The following is a 20,695-nucleotide window of genomic DNA, read 5'->3' on the forward strand; positions in this document are numbered from 1 at the left end:
TGAAGGGGCAGTGTGGGGTGGCAGTGGGGCAGTGCTGGGGTGATGGGGCAGTGTGGGGGGGCAGAGGGGCAGTGCTGGGGCAGCATGGGGTAGAGATGGGGCAGTGCTGGGGTGCCAGGGCAGTGGGGGGGGGGGGCAGAGGGGCAGTGCTAGGGGTGCCAGGGCAGTGGGGGGTAGGGATGGGGCAGTGCTAGTGTTACCAAAAGGCAGTGACGCTAGGGGTGATGTGGCAGTGCAGGGTGGCAGTGGGGCAGTACCGGGGCAGTGTGGGGTACAGATGGGGCAGTGCTGGGTGATGGGGCAGTGCTGGGTGATGGGGCAGTGTGGGGGGGGCCGGGGCAGTGCGGGGCAGCGTGGCGTGGGGCCGGGGCAGTGCTGGGTGATGGGGCAGTGGGGGGGGCAGAGGGGCAGCGCGGGGCAGCGTGGCGTGGGGCTGGGGCAGTGCTGGGTGATGGGGCAGTGGGGGGGGGCAGAGGGGCAGTACGGGGCAGCGTGGCGTGGGGCTGGGGCAGTGCTGGGTGATGGGGCAGTGGGGGGGGGGGGCAGAGGGGCAGCGCGGGGCAGCGTGGCGTGGGGCCGGGGCAGCGCCAGGGTGGCGGCGGGGCGGCCCGGGGGCGGCTCGGGGGCGGCTCGGGGGCGGCTTGGGGGCGGCGGGGCCCTCGGGGCGGGCGGCAGCCGTGACATCAGGCCGCGCTGGGGCTGAGCGCAAAGAGCCGCCGCCCCGGGACCCGCCTTCTCCCGCCGCCGACAAAAGCCCCCGAGCGGCAGCGGCGGCCCCAGCGCCCTCCCGCCGCACCGCACCGCACCGCCCGCACCGCTGCCCGCCCGGCCCGGCCCGGCCCAGCCGCAGGTAGGTCCCGCGGCGGCGGGCGCCGCTCACCGGGGCGGCCCCGACGGCTCGGGCTCTCCGGGCCGCCGCCGCGCGGCCTCCGGGCTGCCCGCCGTCCCCCGGCGCTGCCCGGCCGCGGTGGCCCCCTCGCCCCCGGGGCAGGCAGCGCTCGGGACCCTCCGGGCTGCCGCCCCTTCGCCCCTTACCCGGGGCTGCCTGCCTGGCATCCCCGCTCGCGCCCGAAACCCTGCCTGCTCCCCTCCCCGGCCCCTGGGCAGAGCCCCCGGCCCTCTCTGACTGCGCCGCGGGGCAAGTGCCCCGGGGGCGAGGTGTCGGGCATGGGGGGACGTGGGCCGGGGCAACGGCTTGAACGTGGCCGTGCAGTGAACTTCCTGCCCTGGTGGGATGGAGGTGCGTGTGGCCGGGCGCAGAAGGGAAATGGCACCAGCTCTTCTACAGATGACGCTGAAATGAGGAAGCCAATCCTGTTGCTTCAAAATTGGTGAACTTGCCTAACGGAGCAACGAGCGAGGGCAGCGGGAACTGGGTGTCGAATGCGACGAGTCACGTCCCTCCCGGATGTCAAAGCTTTCTGCTAGCCTTAGTTTTAACCCTCCGTTAAGTAGTGTTCCTAGCTGCATTTTGCAGGGGGAAATCTTAGGGTTGCATTCGTGGAATTGGCTGTGAGGGGAGTCCTTGCTCCCTGTCCCCTCACTGAAACGTAACCTCCCTGCTATTGCTTCCCTTTCCAGCCTGAATACAGCTTGCACGCAGGGAGACAGAGCCAGCTACATCCTCATTTGGTGTGGTCTGGCATAGCTCTACCAAGATAGCTGAAGAGATGTACGTGACTGGGGACCCGCCTAGGTGCAGTCTAGCACAGCTTCAGCTTTAGATCGGTGCCGCTTTCCAAACCTCAGAGCGGGCAGTGGGGCCATCTTGTAGGAGGGTGTTAATTAGCGCTTGGCAAAATACCCGGTGCTGCCTAGTCACAGCTGGCAAAGTCTGGTGGAGCTGGAACTAAGGAATAGTTGCTTGGAAGTCCTGTGTGTTGGCTGAGGAAACAGCTCCGTGCTGGAATATAGCATGGATGGACTGGGTGAGAAGATAGATGTGAAAGTGTCACTAGCTGTAGGATCAGCTTAGATTCTGTGCCTCCTGGCTCTTCTGGATTTTGGTGGGTGATGTTGGAAGTGTCTTAAGTACTGTGACCCACTCCCGCTAGCTCTGGGGAGGACTTGCTGCTTAGCAAGTAGCTCAATGTTTGCGTTTGCTGCTGCTCAAGGGTGGACAAAGGTAACTTTGACAGTACTGTGACACTTTTCCTACTCTGGTGGCTTGGTGAGCACCATCTGTTCAGCTCAGGGCACGCAGCTGGCCTTCACTGTCATTTAAATCTGTGCCTTGCCTGCAAGGATGTCAGTGCACCAAACTCTGCCTTGAATAGCAGAGCTCTGATCGCTGCTTCTGGGAGGCAGCACAAGATGGCTAGAGCATGACTGATCTGGAAAAGGCTTCGCAAGAGACCGGAATGAGCTGTCTTGGTCAGATGATGGATGCTGGATGGGAAATCCCTGCAGAAATTAGTAGCTTTTCTTAGCATACCAGAAAATGCTTTTTGCTTTTGTTCTGGATGAAGCTGACGTTTTCTTTGAAGAATTAGTTACATCATCCAATCATGATAGAAAACTTTCAAGTTACCTCTGTAACCAGAGCTTGGGAACAGTGTGATCAGCAGGCAACAACGTGTTGCTCCTCAGGAATGTCGCTATTGTTGAGTGCTGACAAATAGCCATGTATGGTAGGAGGCTTAGCGCAGCGTTGTCCTGGGGTGGCACTGTCTCGTTCCCTTTCACTGCAAACATGAAGACTTGCCTTCAGTGCTGGTCACAGAAGTTTTTCTCATGGTAGTGCCTGACTGTCTTGCTTTGGGAACTGGATACTATTTAATACACAGTCCCTGTGGGTGAGGATCCCTCTCTACCTTGGACCCCTCCAGCTCCATTGCTTTCTTCCCTCCTTTCCAAGCAAAGCCCTCAGAAATGTCCAACCTGGTACAGCTGGTTCTTCTAGGACACTTCTTTGATTTCCCCATTGTGTTCAGTTTTCTTGTGTCCCAGGGCTCACCAGCCTCAGGACCCAGTTCTCTTCTTGCTCACCAGTTTGACATCACTGTCTTGAATGATAGGTTAATTTATCCTAATTTACGCTGTTGTCAGGCCTAAGTCTCCCCACATCACTGTTCCACCCAACTGATTACATGGTGGGGGACAGCTCTAACTTGCTTCTTGTAGGGACATTTCCGCTTGTGCCCAGGCAATGTGAGGCTGCTCAGTGAAAGATGCCTGGTATTTCCCATTCTGGCTGTCTGTGCAGGTCAGTGTAGGAGATAGTTTGCTCTTCCTGGCCAGACGTCCAGAAGAGCTCGGACTCTGGGGAGAGAGTGCCCCACAGGCCTGCTTACAGTTATATAGGTGCTGAGCTTCTGACAGTCCCAGTGATTTTCCACATGGTGGTGTGCATATCTCCATGAGCTGATTTCTTTGTGCCCTGCCCATATGCCTAATCTAGCCATGTCCCTTCTTGTTCAAACTTCTGCATGGCTATGCCAGCTGCTCTCCAGTAAACAGGAAGGCGTTAATCTAGACCTCAGGGCTTGGGGCTCCTACTTAGATTCCTCCCCTTTGGTTTGTCCCTTTGCCAGGCATGTAGTAGTTCTGCATGAACTACTGTGAATATCCTTAATGTGTGAATTTTGCACAGCACTGATGATGCTTTCCTGCCATCCACTTGCATTAAAGCTCTCATTGTTTGTGAAAACCCCCCCAAATAAACATTGAGACTGGCCACTATGAATTGCAGTGTACCTTTCTTCTGTTCCTTAGTGATTTCCTCCTCTCCAAGTGCAAGGTGGTTGCTCTGTGATTAATTACTGTAGGATTTTTTTGGTAGAACGTTTGGGCTTTCACTTAAGACTGGTTTTCCAGCTATTGCAGAGCATGACAGAAGCATGAGTGGTTGTGCTGGCACCCTGGCGGCTGCAGGCAAAGTTCATTAGAAGGTGAAAGGAGAGAACTTGCACTGCTCTAAGTGCTTCTGTAGTAGTGAAATTGTGTTCACGCTATGGCCAGTGCTGCTTTAGTTCTAGGAGTTAAAAATCAGCTGCTTTTAGGCAGGTAAAAAGGTGGTTGTTAGCTTTGGTCTGAGTGATATGAGCATGCAGATTTCTCAAGCCCCTGTAAAGAGAGGCTGATAGTCTGTGTGTTCCTGCTATCTACTGGTTTGGCCTCATCTGGATACCACTTTTCCTGAAAGTCCAGATTAAGATAAAAATCTCAAAGTACCAGGATGTAGTGGTTCCGTACTGGTTTGTACCTGCCTGCTTGGTGTAGCTTAGACTCTCTCTGCAACTGCTGCGATACAAGCTCATCTAGTGTAGGCGAGTCTATAGCTTGTATTTAACCAGATGACCTGTATTGCTGTAATGTTAGGTCTCAGACTGGTGCTGTTCTGCACAAGCTGCACTTGTTCCTGTGCTTCCCAAATACAGCTGTTGATAAAATGACTATATCTTATTTTTTGAGTCCCCTTGCCTCATTCAGAGCAGATGATGGACCTGCTCCAGGGCTGAGCCACACTTGGCACAGCGGAGGATGCAATCTGTAGGATTCCTGTTGTGTTTGTTGCAGAAGCTGGAAGTGTTGTGGGGCATGGGATGCGGAGCTGTGGGAGGCAGGAAAATAATCATGTTTTCTGGCAGCCTTAGGCATCTCTCTTGCCTCTGTTCAGTGAGGTTGTGTGCTGCAGGACAGTGACCTCATGTTCCTCATTTTGTGTTGGCCTAATAACTGATTTGGAGAAGTGCAAATGAAGTCAGTAAGTGCTGTACTTGGACAGAATATGGTGTTCCACTCCATGGTGTGAAGTACTCTGAAAAAATGTTGAAAGGGCTGTAGACCCACAGAATAGGTGGCTTAAGGTAATCGCTGATTAGGGAATTGGGATGGGGTCTATCTCTAGACAGCTGTTGTGAGGATTTTGCTTTTACCTCTGAGAACCTCAGTAAGCAGGACGCTGGCTTAGAGCATCTGACAGTCTTCCTGTGATCACGCATAAGATTTGGGGCATATCCCTGTTTTTTCTTTATTTTCCTCCTGTTCCTGAACTGTAGAATAAACTGCTTTCTGGTCCATCTTGCAGCCTGCTAGGCTCTCAGGTGTTCATGTGTGCTGTGGGCTTAGAGGGAATTCCCTTCAACTTAAATCTTTTCTCAAGCTTTCCCTGTGCTCAGCTGTGAGTTATCACAGACCCACACATCCCCAGAACAAACTGATGCTATGGTCTCTCTCCACAGAAAATTCATCTTGGTCTGTGCCAGGCAGTCTTGCTGTGAGACCTATTTATATGGCTTTTCTGGGGCTGCTTCTGTGCTGCCCAACCTGCTGGACCACTTGTGGTGGGAGTCAGCTGTTCAAACCACAGTGAAGTGTTCACATTGGATGGAGCCACCCAGAAACTTTGTATGGTGGAGGAAGGAAAAACAGGCAGTGAATCCCCTGTAGCAGAGGTCCGCCTTGAATAGACGAGCTACACCTAGGAGCACCTTTTCTCCTCCCCATAGACTGGCCTCCTAAAAGCCATACCATCCTGAGCAGGGGGAGCATACGTCCCTTGACTGGCGGGGGGCTGCCGCCACTGGATGTTTCTGCCCTCCAAGGAAACTCTTGAAAGAGGTTGGGCCCTCCTACTGCGGGAGAGTGAAATAACAGTCTCTCGAGAGAAACACTTTGTGTCCTTTTAAGGCAATCCAAAGGCCTGAACTGGGATGATCTGGCTGAAAGGGAGGGATTTGGCAGCGGCTGAGCAGTGGTAGGAAGCCCAGCCTGCAGGGTGTTGAGAAAAGTCTTCCTGGCTGCCGTGATCACACCCAAAGCACAGCTCCTGGGATCTCTGGAGCCGGCAGAGCCTCCTCTCTGTCCCCCTTACCCAGAGCCCTGCACCCTGCTAACCTGGGCAGCCTCTTGTTTGTCCTCCGCCGAAATCCTCCGTGTGGGGAGCTCCAGCCTGACCCTGCTCCAGCCGTGACCTGCTCTCTGCCTGTCCAGTCTACCTGCTCTCCCAGGCTCTTTTCTGGAGCCTGAAACAAGGCTCATTAAAACCAGGCTGAGATCAAATTCCCTTTTTTATTGCCTAACTTAATACTTTTATTCCAGCAAGACCTCGACTTTTGCAAATACTGGAAGGTAATGAGGGTTTGAGCTCTTCATCCTGCCTTGTCTCTCTGCCTGATATTTATACAGCCCCCAGCTGTGTTTAGCATCCATCTTCCCAACTGCTGAGCAGGGAGGGCAGTGCTGCTAGCCCACCCACCGGCCGGGGGGTTGGAGGCTCAGAGATGGGGCTTGAACTGCCTGAGGTGACCTAGGGATTCAGAGCTACTGCGAGGAACAACCTTGGCGGCTCTGTGTCCCCAGCTGCTCAGTGGTCCTGTTGGATCTCAGATCCCCCTTGTCATAGCTGTGCAGTCGAATCAAGGGAGGTGAGGGTTCTTGCTCATGCAATGGAGTGGCACGCTGCTCTCGTGGTGTAGTGTGCAGGTGCTGCTTGTTTTTTGGAACCTTGTCCTGCTGTTTTAGTTCTTGAGTCAAGAAGCATGAGGCTGTGCCTGGTAGGAAAGTGACTTTTGCTGCCTGTTGCCATGCGATAGCAGGATGGAGAATCATAAACTGTTGGTGGGAAGAGGCCTATGGAGGCTTCCCAAACTGCAACTTGTGGCCATTGCTCCTTGTTATTATCATCAGGCACCACCAAGGAGTGTTTGGTTCTGTCACCTTTGTAACTGCTCTAGGTTGCTGTTAATCCTCTTTAGCCTCCTCTTGGCTGCACTAAACAAGCCCAGCTCCCTCAGCCTCTCCTTGTAGGCCATGTGCTCCAATTCTCCACATCCCTCCTGAACGGTGGAGCCCAAAGCTGGACACATTACTCCAAGTGCTGCCTCCCCAGCACCGAGTAAAGGGATGATAGCTTGCCTTGTTCTGCTGGCCATGCTTCTTGTGATTTAGTCCTTCAGATTCAGTCTTAGTTTGCCTTATTCATGATGTGAGTGCAGTGCTGGCTCATATCTAGGCTGGCTCTGCCCTAATCCTCAGGTCCTTTCTGGCAGGGTCCCTACTCAGCCAGTTGCTTCCTGGCCAGGACCTATGCATGGAGTTATTCTGCAGCAGGTGCACAACTCTGCTTCTCCTTTTTGAATGCCTTGAGGTTTCCATTGGCCCAGTCTTCAAATGTATCAAGGACCCCTTGGGTTGGGGCTCTGCCACTTGTGTTAGCCACTCGCTATATTTTGGTTTCATCTACAGATTTGCAGATCAAGTGGCCTCTTGATCATGTCATCAGAGAGATTTCAGGAAAAAGCAGAGATAAATAGAAGGATTTATTTCCTACCAAGGAGTTGCATCAGGGCTGTCTTATACTAGGTAGGTTACTGCTCAAGTATTTGTTTTGCATGTGAGCCTGAAACCTTGTGGCTGCTGGTTTACCAGCCTTCCTGATGTTTCTCTGGTGCTGGAGGAGACTGAAATGACCAAGTACAGGGAGAATGTGTGAGTGGTTGGCCAGGCAGGCATGGGCTAATAAGGCCATGGAGGACATGGTGCAAGAGCTCACTGTGTTTGGTGCTATCACAGGTGCCAGCTCTTGGCCTTTGAGCAGCCCTGACCTCAGCCCTGCTCTGTGGTGGCAGAAATGGAAGAGATGTTCAGCTGGGGAGACAAAGGAAATGTTTCCAGCTGGGGTGACAATCTGTGCAACTCTCCAGCACCAAGGATTGGCTACCCTGGCTATTGCTTTGCTGTCCTGTCAAGGAGTAATAGCAGGGCTGTGGTCTAATGAGGTGCCAGTGCTAGGTACCTCTGTATACTCTGTCTTCCATCATCTTCCTGCTTCCTCCCTTTTCCTTGTACAGAAGGGAGCTGGCAGGTCCCAGAGGTTACAGGACATGGGGATTTCTGCTTCTCCTGGCTGGCAGGACCAGTCATCCCTAGAGGCAGATGATACCAATAGATGCTGTAATGATGGACCTTGGACATCCTAAGTTCTGCTAACTAGCAGCCCTGCTGTTCTGTGCAAACAGCAAACATTTGTGGGTGGTCTCTGCATGTGCACATTTGGAAGAGCCATATGAGAGAGCTGCGGGACTTCTGCTCGCGGGTATCTGTTCAGGGAGCCTGGCTGCTCCCCAGCCCTTCCAGATGGCTGCTGCCTGACCCATGCCCTGCGTGGCCTCCTGTGATGACGTTATTTCTGCCTGTGCCTTTTCTGCAGGATGCCGAACTGGGGTGGAGGGAAGAAGTGTGGCGTGTGCCAGAAGGCAGTGTACTTCGCTGAGGAGGTGCAGTGCGAAGGCAACAGCTTCCATAAGTCCTGCTTCTTGTGCAGTGAGTACCAACCCTTCCCTCTCCCCTTCCACCCCCACTTCCTGGCTCTCTGCTGACAGGAGGCCCGGTCACGTTCTGTTTATGGGCCATGTAAACACTCGTTAGGATTCCTCTACAAACAGCCCGGCTGCGGGAGCTGTGTGGCAGGCTTTCCGCTGTTCTCCAGACTTGGGAGTGGGATTCACTGAAGGAACACAGATCATCCTAGGACACCAGGGGCCATCCAAGCTATCAGGGGTGATTTGAGCCAGCATCCATGCAAAGACTTAGTCTGTCCTTACACCAAGGAAATGCTTGGCTGAGTCCTCTAGGCTGTCTCTGGCCATTCAAGACAGTGGAGCATGTGACAGGGGCTCTCCAAGTAGTGGTGGCAAGAGGTGGCGCAACCCATGCACTGCTCTGGAGTGATGCTAGCTCTAGTCCTCAATGGGGCTTTGCCATATTGGCGAGGTTGGCTAGGCCTTGGGAGCTGGTGTGCAATGTGCCCACATGTTCAGTGTCCCAGATGGTGGGAAGAAGATGTGGTCCTGTCCTGGCCCTTCTACAGATGGAGGGCCTACTGTGAAGTTCTAAAGCATCACATCCAGCCTGCCTGCAGCAGCTCTGACTTAATGTCACCTCTAGAGAAGGGCAGCAAAACAGGATCTGGCTGAGGGTTAACTCAGTGCAGAAACCCCTTCCTCTGTGTGCTTTACAGGAACCTACATATACTCTTGTATTCATGCTGTGGTATCCCCAGGCACCCTTCCCCTCCCTTTGGGGATACCAGGGCAGCAGCATGGGGACAGATGAGTAGTGGTATATTGCTGAAAGCAGCACCCACCTCAAACCTGGAACATCCAAATCCAGGGGGGTTGCAGGGTACTTTGAATAAAAAGATTACCATTGCCATGACCAGATTGTCGTCCTTGAAGACTGTCCCATAACAGAACTATTAATTCTCAAGTGTCAATAGGAATGTGCAAGCTCCTAGTGTTCACTGATGGCTCATCAACACATTACATCCAGCACAGAGCAGAGTGAGTAGAACTGCATCTTCAGAGCTATCCTTGCAGTGGGACCCCACTGAAGTTTAACATTTTCTCAGCAGGGCCCTACATTGGGTTTCCAGTTTTGCCATTCCGTTGCAGCAGGGAGCACAGACGATCTTTTCCACATGGGCAAAAAACAGAGCTAGGGTCTATGAATAGGCAAACACTAGAATTAATGTCAGTAGACCTATTCCAGGGGAAAAATAGCAGTGTCTTCATGGGGCCAGTCTGTGCTGTGCTCCTGTGTCCACCTAGCTAGATACTGGATGCTGCTTGGCCAGTCTGTCTGGGATGTTGTGTGCATGGATGCATGCAGAGGTGGCAGATGATGTTGCTGCATCTGTTTTCTGCACTGTGTGAGCAGTATTGGTCAGCATGGCCAGTAGTTCTCATACTTGGGAGTTTCCAGCCTGAAAACCTTGCTCTTTTGTTTTTACTCAAGGAGACAAAAGGGGAATTGCTGAGAGAGGCTTTCACCCTGGGTGGATGGGAGAGACGGGCAGGTTGCAGCTGTATCGTGGCAGTGCTGGCAGCTGCTCTCTGCAGCAGGAAGTCATGTTTCTCCTGTAGCCTCAGATAAGGTGGGTGGGGAATTCTAAGGAATCAGACAAAACATTGCTTCAGGAGGGAAATACATGGCCAAAGCAGGGAAGAAGGTGGGCTTGTCTTCTCATGGATCCACATATACCTCCAACAGCTCTGCCTGTCCCCGCTGTAGGCTCCCCTGGTTCAGGCAGTGGATTGCATGCTGACCCACAGTGCTACCTGCTGTTTCTAGTCCTGTGCCACAAGCTACTTCTGATGCTAAATCACACTGAACTCCTCCTGCGTTCCTGGCCTGCTCCCCGGTATTGCATTTGGGCCCCATCAGGGAATTTGAACCCACTATCTTTAGTAGAGGAAAAACAAATACTGTGACCTGATTTGCCAAAAAAAAAAGAGGAGCCAAACCTACCACAGTGCATTAGAGCTGGAGGTAGACTCAGGAAAGGACACGGTGATTGACTGAGTGGCATCATTCCAACTGAGTCAATAGTACAAGGCAGAAACGTAATGTAATGAGGCCAGTGTTTGGCCTCTAAAAGTAACAGCAGCTCCTGTGTAAATCACTTTGTGCAGCGCCTCAGCTGCTCTTAGAAGAAACAAAGGGTCCTTAACTCTGAGTGCAGTGTGCTGGAATTTCAGCAATGCAGAAACCCTGGAGCTGGGGCCTGATTTCCAGGAAGCAGACTGGGAAAGAGGTTTTTCTTTAGCCTCATGAAGTGTCTGCGGCTAGTGAAGATGGGTGACTGTGGAAAGTTTAGGCTAGAGACAGCCCAGCACAGAGGTGGGGAGGAAAAGGTAGATAGTATTGGTATCGTTCAATATCATCCCTAGGAGAAAGCCATTTAAACCTGTCAAAGGGGCCAATTCCAGTCCAAGATGATCTGTCTAAATGCAGAGTTGCTCCTGATTATCTCCATAATGCAGAAACAATTCCAAAGCCAGTGCATCAGCTTGGTAGCTTTGGGTGGTGGGACCAGTTTACTAAAGCTGCTTTCTTGGAGAAGTGGAGATGAGTGCTCTTTTCCTGCTGTTAAGTGGGCCTGGAGCCCCAGCTCCTGCTGCAGTGGCATGGGGAAGCCCTTAACCAGCGGACAACCCTGAGAGATCCTCCTTAGATGGCAGGACACATTTTCCTTTCCACCTCCTCCTCCCTGCAACAGTGCATGGGCTTCTCCACAGCCCCAGAGGAAGAGCACCATATTTAGTAACTGGGCTGAGAAACGTTGCCTCTCGCCCCCATATTTAGTGTGGGTTTGTTTTGCTCTGGGAGGAGTGCTCTGCTTTGTTTGCATTCTTGCAATATCGGTAAAGGGCAAGAAACTTTTCTTCTGACAGAGGGGCAAGCAGCCTGCTGGGATCCTTGACATTTAAGGCACGTAAGCAGGATTGGGGAAGGCTGTGTCGCAGTTGTAACAGGATCTGTTTTGGGGCTGGCTGCCAGCTCTATGGACTCTGCCCCAGGCATCTTGATCCTGTACTGGGGCAGGTAAACACCGGAGGTGCCTCTGAGCCCCATTTGGATTCCGCTCCGCTCCCGTTGCGGCTTGCCGAATTGTGTGTTCCAGGAAGGGTTTGGAAGCCAACGTGGAGGCTGAGATCAGAGCTGGGACGGGAGTCAAGAAAATCTAAGAATCGGGAGAGCAGTCTGTGTGGCTTGCTCCCAGCACCAAGCTCGGGCTGAAGACTGGCTCAGCTGGATCCCTGAGCCTTGCTGCTGTCTCCTCATGAAGTCCTTTGAGGCTAAGCACAGAAAAGGCCCAGATTTCCAGTGCATTCGGGCATCTCTTCCCCTTGTTCCAAAGGGGAGGGGGAAACTGAAGTAGCTTAGAGGATCTGGACCATATTTACTAGCTGCTTATTTGAGCTTTCAGCCCTTGTACTGCTCCCTTTATCTTATGTCTGTATTAATCCCAAAGATTTGAACACCCAGCTGAGTTAGCCCTCCCCAGCTGAGACTGTTCATCCTACTCATCAGGGGTGACACATGTTAGTGTGAACATCTTTCATTGTGGTCTCAGGGCATTGAAAGACAGCTATAAGCAATAGCTTAATGTGCTTAAAATGATAGTGCATCAGCTGTAGTGATGGTTGCAGGTGTGCTTTTAGTCTGTCCAAACATGAGGGAAACATTTGCTTAAACTACTTGCTGCCAAGTGCATATTGCTGTGTATTTGCAGCAGACTGGGACTATGTGCAGAGCTGCAGCTAGGCGCCGAGATTCTCATGCATATGAATTCTGCAGTGACCTTCTGCAGTGCCCCCTGTCCTGGCTTAAGCGCAACTCTCATTTTTCTAAACTGCTTCCACCAAGAATACTGGCATCAACAGGGTTAACATAGCTTTTTCCTTATTAGCAACCTTGTGGCTTTGGTTGCTTCCTTTTAAAGCCAGACAATGTTCTTGTTGTGATCCTTATCTCCAGCTGTTTTGCATGCACTCCATTTTAACAATGATCTTGTCTAGGGTTTCCTTGCTCCTTGAAAGCTGAGCTATACTGTTCCTTGTGTGGACTTGTTTTCTCCAACTAATTAGTGAGCTCTTGGTGCACAGGGCTAATGGGATGACTTTCCCCTCTTTTCTAGTGGTCTGTAAGAAGAACTTGGACAGCACCACTGTTGCTGTGCATGGAGAAGAGATCTACTGCAAGTCCTGCTACGGCAAGAAGTACGGTCCCAAGGGCTATGGATACGGACAGGGAGCAGGGACCCTGAGCACTGACAAGGGCGAGTCTCTGGGAATCAAATATGAAGAGTGAGTTTAAATGTTTTGTTTTGTTTTTTGTTTTTTTTCTTTTTTTTAAACTAGGGCTGTTGCTGGCATCTCCTCCCTCACATCCTTCTGCTTGTGATACTTAGCTGTGTAGCCCAGCAAACCATGCTAAACTTCCAGTATTTCTTAATCTAGAGTGTGCCATGGCCTACATTGCTTTTCTGCTCCTCTGAGAAAACCCACTGAGCCCTACTTGCCCACCCTGCGGCGCATAGCCATTTTCCTCCCTTGCTTTTGGGACTGAAAGTGTCCTGGAGCTACCTGAGAGTCACAAATGCCAAGCTTCAGGCCAGTCCATGTGCTCAGGGAGGAGGGTAGAGCCTGGCTTAAACCAGCTCTCTTGGTTGCATAGAGAAGTTGAAGAATCAACCCCATCCTGTCTCATGATATAGGTAGCTCACAGGGAACTTGACTCAGATGAATTTCTGCAGGGCTGGACGGGTCATCCTTCTACAAGTTTACATGGCTGAAGAAACAGCTTTGCATAGCACTAATAGGGCAGAGGGAGCTGCTTGCCAGTTGCTGGGGAACTTGCTGAGTCCTGAGCATGCCATGTAGCTGTGGCAGGAGGCCCACATCTGCCCTGAAGTTCTCAGTTGGTAGGTCATGTCCCCCTGCCCCCACTGACCATGTTGCCGCTCACCACCTGGCACGCAGGTGTGGGGCTGAAGCTTCTATGGGGCTCAACACCATCATGCCCTAAGCTCTAGGCCCACCAAACCTGGATTGGGATTTGTGATCCCACAGCTCTTCCCTCCTCCTTCATGTTTGGCAGTGCTGAGAATGACCTCCCTCCCTTCCACAGGGGCCAGGCCCACCGACCCACCAACAATCCTAACTTCTCCGGAACAGCCCAGAAAGTAGGAGGTTCTGATGGGTGCCCTCGCTGTGGCCAAGCAGTGTATGCAGCTGAGAAGGTGATTGGAGCTGGAAAGGTAAGAAGAAGGATGTAGTGATTGGGGACATGCATGGACCATGAGTTGCTGTGTAGCAGGGAGATCTGCAAAGAAGGTCTTGACCAGGCCTACAGGCAATTACAGGCCAGACTGCCAGCACCTCCAGCTGCGGCTAGGCTTGGAGTCCCATGTGCGAAGGTCATATGGAAGCCTGGTGCCTAAATGAGACCTCAGCACACCTGAAAACCAGGTTTTCCAAGCCACCTCACTCTTCCAGACACATGGATTGAAGTACATTTTATAATAAATAACTGGACTACTGCTCCGTGGAGGTCAGAGTGGAGGTCCCTGCAGCTAGAAGTGTTGGGAGGATGAACGCTGATGCGGGACGTGGCTACTGCCATCACTAATTGAATGAGCAATGGCATCAGTCCAAATCTGAGGCACAGGAATGAATTTCAGTGGTCAGCGCTGCCCGTAGGCCAGCCCCCTGTATGGCATGGGGATGCTTCCTGCTGCGTGAGTTGTGGGACCCAGAGTGACATCCGAGTCCCGAAGCAAACCTCCCTCCAGAGAAGGGTACTTGTGCAGAGCTTGCAAAGGCAGCTGGGTCAGGCCACTTGCCTTAGTGCCAGAGAGGCCTGAGCAGCCATGCTGGGAAAGCCTCACCCACCTTACTGCATCCTTACCATGACGTGTTGCCAGGACTCTGGTGCTGCATGAATCCGAGACACTCGCTGACCTCTGCTGCATTCTGTCCTCTCCAGGATTTCTGTGTTTGTCCTCTCTCCCTGGAGCAAAGAGGGGAGGAATTTAGTTGAAAGAACTAGGCTCCCAGCAGCATCATACTCAGGCTGGCAGTGGAGGAATTCTTGATAGATGCCTTGAGGGTCAGCCCAGGGTGAGAAAACAAACTTACTCTTAAAGTCATGATCTGGGTGCTTGGCCTCCTGGTAGGTTTCCGTGTTCAATGTTTATGAGGAACCAGAGCTGGCAAAGCAATTACATTCAAGCAAACCAGAGAGGATTCCAGAGCGTATATTTCATGTGCTAATGTTTGCTGGATGACTCCATCCGCTACCTCCTCCTCCAGCCCCAATTTCACATTTTCTTCCAAAAAAGGTTTCATGTTTTTCAAACTACTTTTTTTAAAATTCCTCCATGAGTAGCTCTGGCTTCTCTACGGTCTGCTCAGAAGCTGTGAGTTGATTTATCCCTTAAGTACTGGCAGAGCCATGGGGGAGTTTTATTTTTAAACACCGATTCCTGCATTCTTAATATTTGCTTGTTGCCTTCCTTGGAGCTGTAGTAGCATAGGGGCAGGTGTCCCGGTCCTGATGTCACCACTGGCTAGGGTACAGCAACAGTACCTTTACTAATTTGGGGGAGTTTACTAATTCTACGTTTTACGTTTAATGATTTTTGGGTGTAAGGCAAAGGACTACATTTCTCAGAGGAAAACACTGCTTGGTGAGGGGACTGACTCATCAGAGAGTCAGTCTTGCTGATGGCTGGGACCATCTAAGCTGGTTGGTTTATGGGGATGGGTCAGGAACAGGGCCTCCAAAGAAGGACACTGCTGCTGCTGCTGCTGTGGAGGGCTGGGACCCCATGTGATAGTCAAAGCATTGCTGCCCTGTCGCTGTGTATTCTCTGACCGGGCTCTAATCCTGTCCCCACAGTCCTGGCACAAGTCCTGCTTCCGTTGTGCCAAGTGTGGCAAAAGCCTGGAATCCACCACCCTGGCAGACAAAGATGGGGAGATCTATTGCAAAGGTGAGCGCCACCTTCCCTGCTGCCTCCCAGCCGGTGCGGAGAGGCTCCTGGTTGTAGGTCCTACCAAAATCCAGGGTGGTTCGTCCTGGAATCCGAAGGGTGGAGACCTTGCTTTAAATAACTGTGCAGGGAACTGGGATGGGAGCGAAGTATGGGGAGGCGGTGACCTCCAGCAGTGGTGTACGGGGGCTGACTTGGCACTTGCTGGGCGATTTCCCCTCTACACCTGGAGCCTCTGTTTCACCAGCAAATATAGCAAACCCTGCTCTGTTTGGGCAGTACTTGCCTCAAGAGAAGGACCTGCTGATGTTCAGGTGCTCCCTCTGTGCTACTGGCCTTACCTGATTCTTCCTTGTCTTCCTCTGCAGGCTGCTACGCCAAGAACTTCGGGCCCAAGGGCTTTGGCTTCGGTCAAGGAGCCGGGGCACTCGTCCATTCGCAGTGAGGCACCCAGGGACTGGCACTCCGCTCACACTGGGCTTGTCTGGACCAGTCTTTACCGCTTGACCTTTTCCGCACTCGCAGTGAGCACCCTTATAGTAATCAATAACCGCCTGCTACTTCACAGCATGAATTCATTCCGCTCTGACCTGACCCAGCGCGCTCTGAAGCCGTGGGGGTCCCTCCTTTGGCCTCAGCAGGCCCTGCTGGTATAAATACAGACGGGGGACACAGCTCACACACACACAGTGAGGGCCATCCTCCAAAAATGTTCTGCTCCACATTATCCATGAAGGCACCTCATCCTGCCAGGATGTGCATCCAGCCATGCAGTGCTGTGTCACAGAGCAAGTAATAAACATCAAAGCTGACCAAAGCCTGGCCTTGCCGGAGGAATTATTCCCTGTCTGGGGCTGAGGAGATCCACTGACTGTCCTGAGCAGGAGGCACAGATGAGAGTGAGAACAGGAATGTTCATAATCATGGCTTGTAATTCAAGCACAAATGCAGGGACTGCCCAGGATGATTTGTCATAGCCCAGCTGTGGTCAGTCGAGCTCTGCTAGTTTGCACCAGCTGGGCCTGGCTCTCCCCCATCCCAATGCTGGGTCACCATTGCAAAAGCAGCCTGGTTCTGGGAGGCCCAGAACAGACCTTGTGTGTGTCAGTGACACAACACTTGTGCACACCATATCGAAATTCATATCAGTGCTATTACATGGTGCTCCTCGAAACAGGCATGCCGAACACTGCTGAATAACTTAGGAACTTTTCACCTACTCCCTTGTTTATCAGCACCATTAACCCATGAGCTTAGAAACATCCCAGCTTAACTCTTCTTCATCTACCTTCTTTACTTTCTTTCTGTGATTCTCTTGTATAACCAGTGTGGGATACTCACAAGACCAGCCTCACTGTTGCTTAGAGTTGATATCATGCTTTGGCTTGCAAACTCCACAGGGAAATTTTGTCCTTTTAAAGCACGATGGTTTTAAACATTGCAGTTGCGTAAATGAGATCAGGAAAACACTTTCAGAAGCCCAATAATAGCAGAAATCCTTTGGGGAAGTAGGACTTCAGCTCCTTTTATTTTAGCACACTTTTATTTATTTTTTTAACCCAGAGTCAGGCTTAGTTGTATAGTTCTAATTTCATTTTAGATCCTGAAAGCCTTTAGATTGGTCTCCTGTTCAGCACAACTTTTGCATGAGGTTTTGCAAGCTGAGTGAGGAGAATAACCCTTTTAAGCATCTCCAAAAATCCTCCCCCTACTTTCCCCATCGCTCAGTCCGGGACCCAAATTCTAGCTGACCAAGTTGCTCTGGTGTGTGTGGTTGGGGGTTTGGGTGAGGCACTGTGCTTGTGATAGCTGCTTAGGTTTGTGAAGCAGAAAGCCTGGCCGCAAAGGTGCCGTAGCAGATCAAAAACACTGTAGCACAGCGGGCTCGTGTACCACCCTCTTTGTGGAGACTGAAACTCAGCTAACTTGCTTGGCAGAAGCCCTGCTCCCCACAGGAGGTGTGTGTTTGGCGGGGGGGGGAGTGGTTAGGAATCCGCATGCTTTCTCTGTGAGCGTGGGGTGGATGCTATATTGCAGCAGATCAATTGGATGCGCCACATGCAAGGGTTGCATCCAAGCAAAGCTGTTTATGCAATAAAACTCCTAGAACGAGCCTTTCTTTAGTCTCTTTTCCCTCCTACTTGTAGAGGTTGTGTCAGAGAGGAGAGAGTTACGGACAGACTGGAGCATGGTGGATCCCACAGAGGGCACTCACTCCTGGAGACCAGGTCCAGGACAAAGCTCTGGGTTTGGGTTTCTCGGGATTATAGAAAGATGTGGGGTGGAAGGGCCCTTTGGAGCTCTTGAATCAAACCTCCTGCTGAAAGCAGGGCTAACTCCAAAGGTCAGATTGATCAGAGCTTCTGGCATCTGGTTGAGTTTGGAAACCCTTCAAGGATGAAGGTCCCCCACAACTGTGATCCCTGTCACAGGGCTGCACCATGCTCAGGGAGAAGATTTCTTTTTCTTTATGTCCATCAGAATTTCCCTTGTGGTGCCTCTATCTGTTGTGTCATATCCTTTTGCTGTGCACCTCTGAGAGGAGTCTGTCTCTGCCTTCTGTAGGTAGTGGAAAACTGAAATTCAATCCCCCCACAGCCTTTTTTCTCCAAGCTGAACAAAACCAGCTCCTTCAGCCTCTCCTCTATCTCATGTGCTCCAGCCCCTTCATCATCTTGGTCACTGTTCATTGGCCTCTCTTCTTTGTTGATTTCTTCTTGTACTGAAGGGCCCAAAACTGGACAGTGTCCAGATGTGGCCTCATGAATGCTGAGCAGAGAGGACTAATCACTTCCCCTAACCTGCTGGCTCTAATCCTGGTAATGCAGCCCAGCACATGGTTGACCTTCATTGCTGCCAGGGTATGCTGCTGGCTCCTGGGCAGCTTGTCCACCAGAACCCCCAGGACCTTTTTTGCAGAGCTGCTCCCCATCAGTCTCTCCCAGCCTGCCCTGATACATGGTGTCATTCCATCCCCTAACAGCTCTACAAGTGGGCCACTTTGGCCATACCTGCTGGGCAGCAAATCCAGATGCTTGCTCTAAGCGGCAAGCAGGAGGGGAGCTCAGCTAGGTGCACAGGGTCTGTATTTCCCCTGCAGCAGATCTCCTGGCCAAGATAGGAGGTTCTTGTGCCAAGCTGGGCACCAGTGACTCTGCTGGGTGCAGCACGGTAGCAAAAACCCACTGAGATCCTGCAGCTCACTGGGAGAGCTGCATAGCGGGTCCCTGCTGACCTTTCAGCCCCAAAGGTCCCAGTTGACAGTGTGGGCAGTGTCCTGGGACAGTGACCTTGCTCTGAGGATTTGCAATCTGGTGCTGCATGCCTGCTGAAGTTGCATCATCCTCTTGAGAACAGCTCTGGGTTGGTTTGAGGGCACCACAAGCCTGGAGGGTGATGGGGACCAACATCTGTGGTGTTAGCAGAGTTGTGTCGGCATGGAGAGACCAGGATGGGCATCACTGGGGCTATGCACTTAAAGAGGGTAGGAGGTGGGGTGGGGGAGGCTGAGAGGCAAGGTCTGGGAGAAGCGTGGCCGGGTTTAGGGGTGCTTTCAGGGCATCCTCTGCCCAAACTGTAGCAGGAATGCTGCGACTGTCTGCTACCCTCTGCTGGTTACTGCTCCCCATGCACAGGCACAGCGCCCATGCTGGACAGACACAGACATCTGGACATCTGTTCCTGAGTGTCACCCAACTCCCTTTAGAGGCAGCAGAAGTGTGTTGCACCCAGCAGCACCCATCCCTCCCTGCTGCCTGCATGGAGGGAGCTGCTAGCCCTTGGGAAAGGGGCTGTGGGACCTGAACCTGTGTCTCAAGAGGAACCAGAAGGTGGACTCACAGCCAAGCTCTCTGCAGCCTGGAAGAGCTGGTGTTGGGGCTAATGCTGCTCCGAGCGGGAGGGTGGACTGAAGCCCTCTGAGCCCCTCAGTTGGCTGCACAACAAGTCCCTGCCCTGTGCCATTGTGCCGGGGATGCCATGCTGCCACCACCCCATCTCAGCCACAGCGGTCAAGCACTTTGTGGGAATGTCACCCCAGTGGCTGCTGAGCTGTCCCAGGACAAGATGTCCCCTGCCTGAGCCTGCCCTCCCAGCAGCCCCCATTACCTGCCCGTAAGGGCTCTGTGCGGATGAGACATGCATGGGGACTGTGGGCGGCCCACGGAGCAATGCCTTCTGCTTGCCAGCTGCCAAAATGCAGCGCATCCTGTTTGGTTTGCTCGAGGGCACGGAGATACAGCGTCAGCCTCCCGGGCAGCCTGGCAGAGCGAGCCTCCTGCACTTCTCCGAGAGTCTGGAAATGGACAGTCAGAGAAGGAGGAGCAGAGAAAAACTCTGTTGAAACTCTTATTTCCACGGCTAAGGAAAAATGAGCTTTCCTTGGCAGCTGGAAGGTGGGAGAGACAGTGAGCAGTAGAGCTGAGACCTTGGGGAGGTTTGGTGGTAGCCTTCGGCTCTCCCCAGGGCGGTGAGGAAGGAGGCTGGGGTGGCTGGTATCTGCCATGCTGGGGCAGCTCTGCCCATCCTGCACAAGGACCTGTGCCCAGAAGTGCCCGTGGACATCCTGGCTGGTTGGACCAGAGCCAGGAGCAACCATCCTGGCAGGACTCACAGGCAGATAACCCCAAATTTCCTGGGCTCAGCATCCCTGGAGCTGAGCTTTACCAGGACCCTGCCTTGGAAAACAGCCCCGGATGCTCCTGGGAAGGGCCCCCATGTTTGTACTCTTCCTCCCAAATGTGCTGCTGGGCTTCAGGTGACGTCTCCGGATACACTCGCCCTCCTGGCTGTGCCTGACCCAGGCCCTGAAGTTGGCTGCAGGGATGCTCAGGGCTCTGGGAGCCCGGGCTGTGTTACGTAGTGAAACCAAGGCTCCTGGGACACACGGGATTTCTGCCAGCGTGGCGAGGGTGGCCCCAGGGAGCACGAACCAGTTCCTGGCTCCGGCAGTCGCTGCCCTGCCCTCGTAATGAGGGATAATTAGGTGCATCTCATCGGCGCTGCAGACTTGCCCCCTGGCCATAGCCCGCTGCAGGCTTCACCCCGGGGTGCTGTGGCCGGGACCCGTCACCGTGCGGGAGGATGGTGGGGACCACGAAGGGGCCAGGAGGAGCAGGGCTTGAGGTGGGGTGCAGGGGGGCCTTCAGGCCAGGATGGCCGGGGTCTGCGGGGGGATAAGCAGGGCTGCTCGGGCGGTGAGTGCCAGGGCAGCTGATGAGCTGGGCCACGTGCCAGGGAGCCTGTGGGCTGCCAGCCCCAGATGGCAACCTTGGAGCATCCCAGGCGTCTCCCAGGTGGATTTTCTTCCCTTCCACATCCTGCATTTGTGAAGGTACCTGCACCCTCAGCATCTCCAGGAGCACATCAAGCCAGCTGCCCGGGGGGACTGTGGCCTTCACCCACCTTGGCAGC

The 20,695-nt window shown here is 53.0% G+C and overlaps 1 protein-coding gene across 1 annotated transcript; it reads left to right on the plus strand.

Moving 5' to 3' along the window:
• The first annotated feature begins 745 nt into the window (after nt 1-745).
• CSRP1 (cysteine and glycine rich protein 1) lies at nt 746-17,396 on the plus strand. The gene is made up of 6 exons (XM_067310474.1): nt 746-850; nt 8,153-8,265; nt 12,425-12,593; nt 13,417-13,546; nt 15,190-15,283; nt 15,652-17,396. Exons 2-6 carry the CDS (start codon nt 8,154-8,156, stop codon nt 15,726-15,728), a joined length of 582 nt encoding a protein of 193 aa, XP_067166575.1. The 5' UTR covers nt 746-850; nt 8,153; the 3' UTR covers nt 15,729-17,396.
• Nucleotides 17,397-20,695: the final 3,299 nt, after the last annotated feature.

The sequence above is a fragment of the Apteryx mantelli genome, chromosome 25 (genome assembly GCF_036417845.1).
Source record: "Apteryx mantelli isolate bAptMan1 chromosome 25, bAptMan1.hap1, whole genome shotgun sequence".
Classification (NCBI taxonomy): domain Eukaryota; kingdom Metazoa; phylum Chordata; class Aves; order Apterygiformes; family Apterygidae; genus Apteryx; species Apteryx mantelli.